General features: G+C 43.6%; 1 protein-coding gene across 9 annotated transcripts in view; it reads left to right on the forward strand.

Moving 5' to 3' along the window:
• fryl (furry homolog, like) overlaps positions 1 to 10,000 on the forward strand; it is a 90,339-nt gene that overhangs the window by 24,462 nt on the left and 55,877 nt on the right. For 6 of the 9 annotated variants that reach the window (XR_009648116.1, XM_060866809.1, XM_060866803.1 and 3 more), the window contains 4 exons: positions 7,215 to 7,426; positions 8,121 to 8,174; positions 9,615 to 9,754; positions 9,891 to 9,987. Coding sequence is in view for 8 of the 9 variants with exons in the window: in XM_060866803.1 (XP_060722786.1) it covers positions 7,215 to 7,426; positions 8,121 to 8,174; positions 9,615 to 9,754; positions 9,891 to 9,987 (503 nt within the window). In the remaining variant the exon portion in view is untranslated. Of the gene's footprint in view, positions 1 to 993; positions 1,258 to 7,214; positions 7,427 to 8,120; positions 8,175 to 9,614; positions 9,755 to 9,890; positions 9,988 to 10,000 lie in introns of those variants that run through there. The other 3 variants (XM_060866807.1, XM_060866808.1, XM_060866812.1) reach the window with 1 other exon arrangement.

Raw genomic sequence — 10,000 nt, forward strand, 5'->3', positions numbered from 1 at the left:
ATTACAGCAGAAGGCCAGTTGCAGATGTGAAGCGAGCACGCAAGCTGCCAGGCGCTTATCTGCTGTACAGTACATACCAAGTGTGTAAAAATTCCCAGAACTTTTTATGGTTTGGGGGACAACGTCAAATGATGTTATTTATTTTTATTTATTTATTTTTTAGGAAACTGACATCCTGTTTAGAATGGAAAAGAACTGAGGGAGCAGTGTGTGAGTGGGTGGGTCGGAATGCATCTTGGTTTGTGTTTCTTTTTTTTTTTTTTCAGTCCTGAGCATAAGTGTGTTGTGACGAGTATAAAACAACTAAGCTTTTGCATGAATGACTTTTTTTTGCGTCATCATGCGCTCTCTCTCTCTCTGTTTCTCTCGTCCTCTCCCACCCCGTTGCGCTGCAGTCAGGGATGACGCATCAGCATCAGCGCGCCGAACACAGGACGTGTGCTTTGCTTCAGACTCGTAGCCGGTTCAAGAGAGTGGAAAGAATAGCGAAGGCGCAGGAGCCGTTCTGTTTCTGTTTGTAGCACTGGAGAGAAGCCAGTGAGCGTTCGCAGCGTGCTGATGACATCAGTCTCTCCTCCTCCCCTCCCAGCCCCTCAGTGAGCCATTGAAACGAGCGCTTCATTTATTTATTTATTTCTTGCTTGCTTTCTTTCTTTCTTTCTTTCTTTTTTTTTTATACAAGCGCCTAAGAGAGAGTGCTAGCCAGCAGGAGGATGGGGAGGGGCTGACTGGGAGCGAATGGAGAGGGAGAGTAGTGTGTGTTTTGTTGAGCAGCAGAGGTTTGCGCACACAGGAAGAGAAAGGCGCGCGGAATATCGCTGCTCTCTGCCGTTTAGCACCCGACACAATGTCCCTCTCACACTGAAACGGACGCGACAAACTTTCCTCTGGATCTGTTATTCATCGGCTGGTGTGTTCACTGAACGCACGCAGTTCCTTCGTCAGGGTTTTCTCTCACTCTTCACTCTTCATCTTCATTCAGCCTTGTGTGTGTGTGTGTGTGAGTGTTGAGCAGCATGGTTCCTAGTGGCCTACAAAATGAACAGCCAACACACACACCTTGCTGCAGAAGTGTGTGCGCGTCTGACGTACTACTGGGGTGACGGAGCGAGGCTCAGACCCACAGGAGACGAACGGGGACTCGTGCGCGTTGTGTTTGTACTCGACACCTCTGCGGTTACGTCATGTTGAGTCTGCAGGATTCCGTATTCTTTGAGATCAGCATCAAATCTCTTCTCAAGTCATGGAGCGGGAACTGTGAGTACCAGGAAGAACACATATGCGCGCGCGCACACACACACACACACACACACACACACACACACACACACACAGGGTTCCAGAAGTTCTGAGTGCATGCAAACTTGATGAGCAATAACTAAGTTAAAGTGTGTGTGTGTCTTCCTGTATATTGTGCAGTGTGACAGACATGCGCGCATGCACACATACACACACACACACACACACACACAATCTAATCTAGTAAACAAATGCTTGTCACTCTGCTTTCTAGTGCTTTGATACTTGGGCTAATGTGCACAGGACTATTACACAGTGTGTCGTTTTACAAGATAACATTGTCCTTGTATCTCACACACACACACACACACACACACAGATGCGACCCAAGCACGCACATCATGAACAACGCTCGCTTTGATATGACCAAGTAATCGCTCTCTCACTTTTTAAAGCACGTATTCGAGCTTTAGATTAAATAGTTTTTCTAGTATTTAGGGCCGGGTCTGCCACAGCGTGAGTGTTTTAGGCACAGCTCACGTCAGACTGAGGTTTGTTCTTCCAACTGAGTCACAAAACCAAACAGACATGACTCAGAAGGAAGTACATGGTGTAGCAGCGTCCAGAAGAGATTCCAATGGCGTAAACATCCATCATGTCCAGAGATCAGTGTTAAGCTCATGATGGCACTGAAATTGAGTGTTGAGTTGGCAAGGGGTGTGTATGTGTGTGTGTATGTGTGTGTGTATGTGTGTGTGTATGTGTGTGTGTATGTGTGTGTGTATGTGTGTGTGTATGTGTGTGTGTATGTGTGTGTGTGTATGTGTGTGTATGTGTGTGTATGTGTGTGTATGTGTGTGTATGTGTGTGTGTATGTGTGTGTGTGTGTGTGTGTGTATGTGTGTGTGTATGTGTGTGTGTATGTGTGTGTGTGTGTGTGTGTGTGTGTGTGTGTGTGTGTGTGTGTGTGTGTGTGTGTGTGTGTGTGTGTGTGTGTGTTGAAACAATGAAAGGAAACATTAGAAACCCCAGTGGATTTTTCCCAAATACACTCTCACATATATCTATTGCTGCATTGCTGAAAAGTGACAGATTTCTGTGGGTTAGAGGTCAGATGACTGCACTCAGTTTTGTTAGGTTTGTTTAAGGATAAATGCATTTCACGGCAACGTCATCAATACGGACCTGTAATGTCCGAGCACATCACACTTACTTACCGGTATAACTGTACAGATCAGGAGAACAATAAAGGTGATTTTATCTTCCCTCCGGAAATAACACACAGTCGTTTTTATACGCGACTGCGACTGACATCAAGCGCAGCACGCAGGTGTTTATCCCAACCCGTGTGTTTTTTTTTTTGTTTTTTTTTTTTTCCCCTCCAAGTTCAAACGTGACGAAAAACAATTCTGCAGTTCTGAGTGTCCTCTGGTTTGACACCTGTCCCCTAACGCTTCCTTCTGATTAGCTTAACTTTGTAGATTATTAAGTAAGCATGTTTTGAGGGGGTTATGTAGGTTTAGAATCAGAATTAAGAACAGTATTAGATAAAAAACAATTTGTCTTTACTGTCTGTGAGTGCAGGACAACACAGGAATGTGAAAGGTCGCCAGATTGGAACTGTTTATGGAGTAAAATCCTGCTTTAGTGTCATTCAGACGGATTGTCATTTCGGGGGCCAAGCACTTGGTTCTTTTCTCCTTCAAATCTGATCATCCAGACCAACCATAAGACATGAAACAGGGTCAGTAGGTGTAACTCCATCTCATTTTTAAGCCGAAATCACGATTGGCCTTGTGGTGGCATTATAGCCAAGTGTTTTAGGTCTTGGCTCGTGTCTATGAACCACAGATCCTTCAATGAAAATGGTCAACATCTCATGATGCTTTATTCTTTGGGTTCTCCTAAGCAAAGAAAGCCTCGCGAGACATTTTGCTCCACAAACTCAGATTCGTAGCTAATTTGTATCATACACAAACCCCACGGCGGAGAACTTGTCTAGGGATATTTGACCTGCGAGTTCATTGGTGGCTCAAGCGGTTAAGGCTCTGGGTTGCTGATCGGAGGATCAGGGTTCAAGCCCCAGCACTGCCAAGCTGACACTGTTGGGCCCTTGAGCTCCAAGGACGCTGTATCATGACTGAACCTTTGCTCAAGGCTTTGAAGGTTCTTCAAACATTACACAGCAAACTAAAAAAATCACTGTACATTTTTAATACTCTGTTCTAGGGCTGGGGATTATGATCAGAGGAAGGTTAAGTATAAAATAAAAATGTTTCAATGTAATATATTTTTCTCCCGGTCCTCATTTTAAACGGGTCATAAACAATATCAATAATTATCGATATCGACCGATATGAAACACTGATATCGTGATACAGTTTTCAGCCGTATCGCCCAGCCCTACTCTGCTTACAGGCAGACAGTGGAAACACACAGCCGTTTACACCTTGAGCTTTAATCTCGTCTCTAGTGAACGAAGGATGAACCGAGAGTTTCATTTGAAATGAAGATTTTTTTTGTTTTTGTTAATAATTTTGAAGCCTGTTACAATAATAATAATGAGGAGGAGGAGGAGGGTTATCCGGAATAAAGGTGAAAAAAATAAAGCCAGCAGATGATGTTCTGATGTCACAGTCTGTACTGCGTCACAGCAAGTCGGTGCTCTGTTTCTCTCCTTAGCTTCCACCTGGAGGATTATTTTAGATGTGTATTAAACTTTTTTTTTTTTCTGAACAATACATCAGATGAACCGGAATACTGGCTTTGTGTCTTTGTATTCTGTGAATTTGTATTCTGCATTTCGCTTCAAAATACTCTTTGCTGCTGAATTAGAAAGAACATTGTTATACTTTTATTATAGTTGTGTGTGTGTGTGTGTGTGTGTGTGTGTGTTACGGAACCTGTACACGAGCTGAGCAAAATGCTAGTATTAGTAAATCGTTCCTTGTCCCTTTCATTTAGAGAACAAAAGTGATTCACATCTCTGATTCACAGTCTGTCTTTAAATAGCTGAATGTAACCTGATATTATGATGATGGGACTGGTGTGTGTGTGTGTGTGTGTGTGTACTCTAGGACATCTTGTTCAGTCTAGAGGTGTGTTCACAGCTGTCCTTTAATCCCGCTCCCTCAGACACTCTTGACCACTTTCTCTTTTTTTTCTCTATTTTCCTTCAGACCTTCTCGAGGCAGACCTCGTGCTCGCTTCAGGTCACCACGTTATCTAACGCAAGGTCACTACGTCCTAAAAAACACACATGCTAGAAGTTCTCTCCAAAATCTTAAGCTATAGCAGTTATATTTATAGTGCAGCAGGACAGTGCGTCATCGAAATCATCCTGAACCAACAGGAAAAAGAGGGTTTCCGTCATTTTTGCTTTTAGGGGTAATAATAATATCAGCTGTGCAGCCGGGAACTGCGTCGGATCACAAATGGAAAATAAACAAACAAACAAACAAATAAATATTTTTGTAGTTATTTTTGAGCTAGGTTTTAATTATCATCAGCATTAACATTTTACACTTCATTGTTTAATTTTTTTAGGTCAAATTCTTCGTTTTTTTTCTCTCTTTCAGCTGAAAACTGAATGAAGGTTGTTTTCATCAGCATTAATTCATTCATTCATTCATAATACAATGTTCATTGTATACTTTACGGTTAACAGACATTTTTCAGGATAAAACCGTATCCCGGACGGAAAGCGATCGAGCCCGTGTGAGTCGAGGGGAAAAGGGGCGGGGCTTCCAGAAATCGTCGATTTATTATAATATAATATGATATAATATAATTGTCTGTGCAAATCAATCCAGATCTAGAGCAATAAGCCATTGTGGTATTGTCAGGCCTGCTGATGCACCGTAATCCGGATAAACCTCACTGGGTATCATTATCTTACACAAGCCTTTAGATCAGTACTGTGTATAAAGCAGTGTTGCTAAGCTGAAAATATCTCATCAAATTAGTCATGGCTCAGAGAGCAGAGGGAAAGACTCCGTGTGCATCATCAGATCCTCTGCTCATTGTAGCTCATGATGGGAGAAGAAAAGTCCACTAGATATATGCTTTTCATTATTTATTGCCATTTATCCGACCGCAATCCACCTCCAGATAAAACGCCACCTCGGGTCATATTTTTTGGAGAACCGGAGTCGGCTGCGAGTCGGAGCTCAGTGTGCTGTTTTGTGCTTTTAGTCATTTTCATCGTTAAATAATGTACATGGACCAAATCTTAGTAGTAGCTACCAGTTTTAACGCTAGTTTGAAGCTGGTATAATGTGTATAGTAAGAATAAAACGTGTACGCTGTATTCTGAATGTTAAACCAAGTCAAAGGGAACACATGGCACCAGGATGCACTGTGGGAAGACGGCGGAGGCGGTGTGATGCTTCGGGCAATGTTCTGATGGGAAACTTTGGCTCCTGCCATCCATGTGGATGTTATTTTCACACGTACCAACTACCTAGCCGTTGTCGCAGACCATGTACGCCCTTTCATGGAAACGGTATTCCCTGATGGCCGTGGCCTCTTTCAGCAAGATAATGCGCCCTGCCTTGAAGCAAAAATGGTTCAGGGATGGTTTAAGGCTCACAGCTTACTGGACGTGCTGCTAACATCTTGGTGCCAGTTACCACAGCACACCTTCAGGGGTCAAGTGAAGTTTCCTGCCTCGATTGGTCAAAAGGGGATCGACGCAATATTAGGAAGGTGGTCATATTATTATGCCTGATCGGTCTATTTATATATATTTATACGCTCTGTAGATAACAAACAAATGTTCAAATTCATGTCACACAAGGAAAACATAATCGATAGCCTATTAATCAAGGTGAGATTTGTGTGTGTGTGTGTGCGCGCACGTCAGTGTGAATGAGTGCAGCTGAAAAACCTTCCTCAGTGTGATCAGTCAGTCTTCTCTCACGTCTGCTCACTGATGAAACACAAGTCTGTGTGTGTGTGTGTGTGTGTGTGTGTGTGTGTTGCTGGGTGTGATCCTTCAGCTTTCCTCTTCTGAAAAACCCATAAAGCTTTATAGGACTTTCTTTAGCATTCTCTCATTGTGTTTTTTGTTTTTTTTCTCGCAACTTTCCCAGCAACCTAGGGCAAAGGAGGACAGGGATTTCCTCAACCAGGGGAGAGCTACACATGTGACTCGTGTTCTCTGGCTTTAGATTGTGTTCTGTATACACACACACACACACACACACACACACACTGTAAGACTTTGAAGAAAGTTTCTCATGAGGTAATTTAAATGTGTTCTATACACACATACAGAACAATAGGTGCAGACGAAGTTCAGAAAACAGATAAAACAGCCGAGACTAGGCTGGGTACAGCTGTGGTGTTGTGTGCAGAAGCACCTGTAGAACCGCCTCATTAGTACGGTTCTAGAGCTGCACGATTCACCGACAGGCTGCTGCTCCACCTCTTTCTACATGTAGGCATTTTATTTAAGCAGGAAGCAGGAGATGACATTTGCCTGGAATGCTGTTCAGAGAGAAAAGTCTTTTTCACCTATTTCCATGGAAGCAAACAAGTCGGAACGCCTCTTACAGTACATCAAGCCTGTTTAAACACACACACACACACACACACACACACACAGATGTATTGACCGCTGGAGAATTGTGGTGTGCAGGAAGTGACAAGCTCTGTGTGTGTGTTTGTGTGTGTGTGTGTTTGTGTATCCAGGGATCTCTGACTGTTATGATTGTATGTAGACTTTTAGCTGGTCTCCATGAGGAAAGCTTTTAACACCACTAACACTAATAGAGTCATGATGTTTCCTTCTGATTACTGAGGTGAAGGTTACGCTGGGCGTATTTATAATTGTCTCATTATAAAAAAAGCTGATCTCTCTCTCTTTCTCTCTCTCTCTCTCTCTCTCTCTCTCTCTCTCTCCCTCTCTCTCTCTCTCTCTCTCTCTCTCTCTCTCTCCCTCTCTCTCTCTGTCTCTGTGTGTTCGTGTCCAGCCTCTGTCCCAGTGAGCAGCAGCGCGAGTAGACGTCATACGGCTCTGTCCGTACCACACAGCTGGGAGAAACGCAGTGTTCACACCGCAGCCATGTCCAGCATCACCATAGACCCCGAGCTCAAGCCCGGGGAGTTTGTCATCAAGAGCCTTTTCGCCGAGTTCGCCGTGCTCGCTGAAAAGAAGATCGAGGTGGTCATGGCTGAACCGCTGGTCAGTACCATTGAGGCATAAAACATCCCATTTTAATAAACAAACAAACCTATAAATAAATAAATAAATAAATAAATACCAAGTCCTTTTCTGTGACAGAAGTCACATTGCCGGTAATAAGCCAATGAAAGAAAAGCATTCAGGTTTCATTCATCTCCGGGATTTCACTAATAAGTTATTGTTATTATTAAATAAACGACACTCTTCCCGAGACCCCGCTGAACTCTGCCACATCTTTCTCCCAAACACTTTCCTTATAGCGTGTTCTTAATGTCTCTGCGCATGTTTAATGAGAGGAACGAATTGCAGGCAGGAAGTAAATTCTTTTTTATTAAGAGAGGACGAATTGAAAAACGTTGTTCCAGACACGATGTACAATTGGTTTATTCAGTCGTTCGAGGCGATCGTTCGGATTTGTCATTTTACTGTCATTTCTAATTCGCATAAAGTTGAGAAAATCTCTTATCGGTGAAATCATCCTTTTTAAGAATAAAATAAAGTGTACAAACACGGTCATTCTGTCCATTTTTTTTACACCGAGCTTCCAGACGCAGCTGGTGGCTCATAAATCCAAACATTTCTGCTATTAAATGTTTGTTCCACGGTTCTGTTTTTTTGTTTTGTTCTGTTGCTTGGCAACTATTTCGCATGTCAGAAATGCCGCCTCGTGACTAACTGTCCGTTTCCTGTCCAGGAGAAGCCTTTATCCAGATCTCTGCAGAGAGGAGAAGATGCGCAGTTTGATCAGGTGAGCTATTAAACAGAAGCAGTGGATGTGCTGCGTGCGCGTCTTGGACCCGGGAAACGCTGCGTCATCCCCAGCAATACATCACTGCAGGGTGTTGTGGTGCGTCGGGGCAAACGCGAGCGGGGCAGAGAGAGCAGTTACATAACTCTTCTCAGAGCCACTTTTCACTTCACCACACAGTCATTCACAGTCCCACTGGCACTCGGGTCGTGGCGATTTACGACAGTATTGGGAATCGCCGACAGATTCCAGCTCTCGTTGTCTGTACGAGGGAAAGTGTGGTGTCTCGTTATATTGTGCAGCCGATACACACCTGACCTCGGAGCAGAAAAGTTCTCTCTCTCTCTCTCTCTCTCTCTGCTCTCTCTCTCTCTCTCTCTCTCTCTCTCTCTCTCTGCTCTCTCTCTCTCTCTCTCTCTCTCTCTCTCTCTCTCTCTCTCTCTCTCTCTCTCTGCTCTCTATCTCTCTCTCTGCTCTCTCTCTCTCTCTCTGCTCTCTCTCTGCTCTCTCTCTCTCTGCTCTCTCTCTCTCTCTGCTCTCTCCCTCTCTCTCTGCTCTCTCTCTCTCTCTCTCTCTCTCTCTCTGCTCTCTCTCCCTCCCTCTCTCTCTTGCTCTCTCTCTTTCTTTTGCTGTAATGATGTAGCATTGTTTATAAATCTGACCACACCCACCAGGGCCAGAGCATCTCTGCAGCACTGTCCTGCTCACACACTGTGTTTAGAGTGTTTACTCCTCCAGAGGTGCGGTGAGAGTGATGCGACACTGGATATTGTGACATAGTAATGTCATGTAGAGACACTCTCTCTCTTTCTCACACACACACACACACACACACAAGGTTAAGATGGTTATATATATGAAGAAAGGTGCGTTATACACAGCTGTACACGTTTTCCTATTTCAATATTATTTTTTTTCCTCTCATGACACAGTAAAATCTTCTAAATCCAAGTTGATTTGCACGTTATTTCCCAACACCCGATTCTCATTACATCACCTCACCGTTGAACTCCTCCATCCTGACAACTCCATAGATATGCCGGAGTAACCAGACGTTTGTTATGAGGTGTACAGCAATATTAACAAAAAGGACCTGCATGTCCTGCACACAGAATGTGAAAAGATGTTCAGAGAAATTTTTCAAGGTCTGTCTGTACGACTAGATCGCGTACCTTGGCTGCCTAGTTACAAACACGTCGTTTGTAATTACGTAGATCTCATTGACGTCAGTGACAACCGAGGGCAATAATTAGAGAAATCGTCTTGTAAATTCTTACTGCAGCAAAGAGAGTAAATACAGGTGTTGTTCAAGGACCTTAAGAAGAGGTTTAGTTCGATGATTCTGCTGCCTTATCATGAGTTGGTATAAGATTAGATCACATCAGATAAGATAAGATTATAAGTGCAGTAGTGTGTAACGTGTGATGTTGTGTGTTGTAGTTAATAAGCTCTATGAGCTCAATAGCGGAACACTGTTTGCCCTCGCTGCTGCGCACACTGTTCGACTGGTACCGGAGGCAGAGCGGCACCGAGGATGAGTCCTACGAATACAGGCCCAGATCCAGCACCAAGTCCAAAGGGTACACACACACACACACACACACACACACACACACACACAATAATCTCATCAGGCATATTTTTCATTTTACTCAGTATCTGTGGTTGAGTTTGTTCCTTTATCGTATTAACTCGTGATTTTTCTTTCTGCCGCAGGGACGAACAGCATCGGGATAAAGACTACCTACTGGAAAGGAGGGATTTAGCCATAGATTTCATTTTTTGTTTAGTTTTAGTGGAGGTTTTGAAACAGGTGAGACGTGTAT

This window comes from Tachysurus vachellii, chromosome 3 (assembly GCF_030014155.1).
Source record: "Tachysurus vachellii isolate PV-2020 chromosome 3, HZAU_Pvac_v1, whole genome shotgun sequence".
Taxonomy (NCBI): Eukaryota; Metazoa; Chordata; class Actinopteri; order Siluriformes; family Bagridae; genus Tachysurus; species Tachysurus vachellii.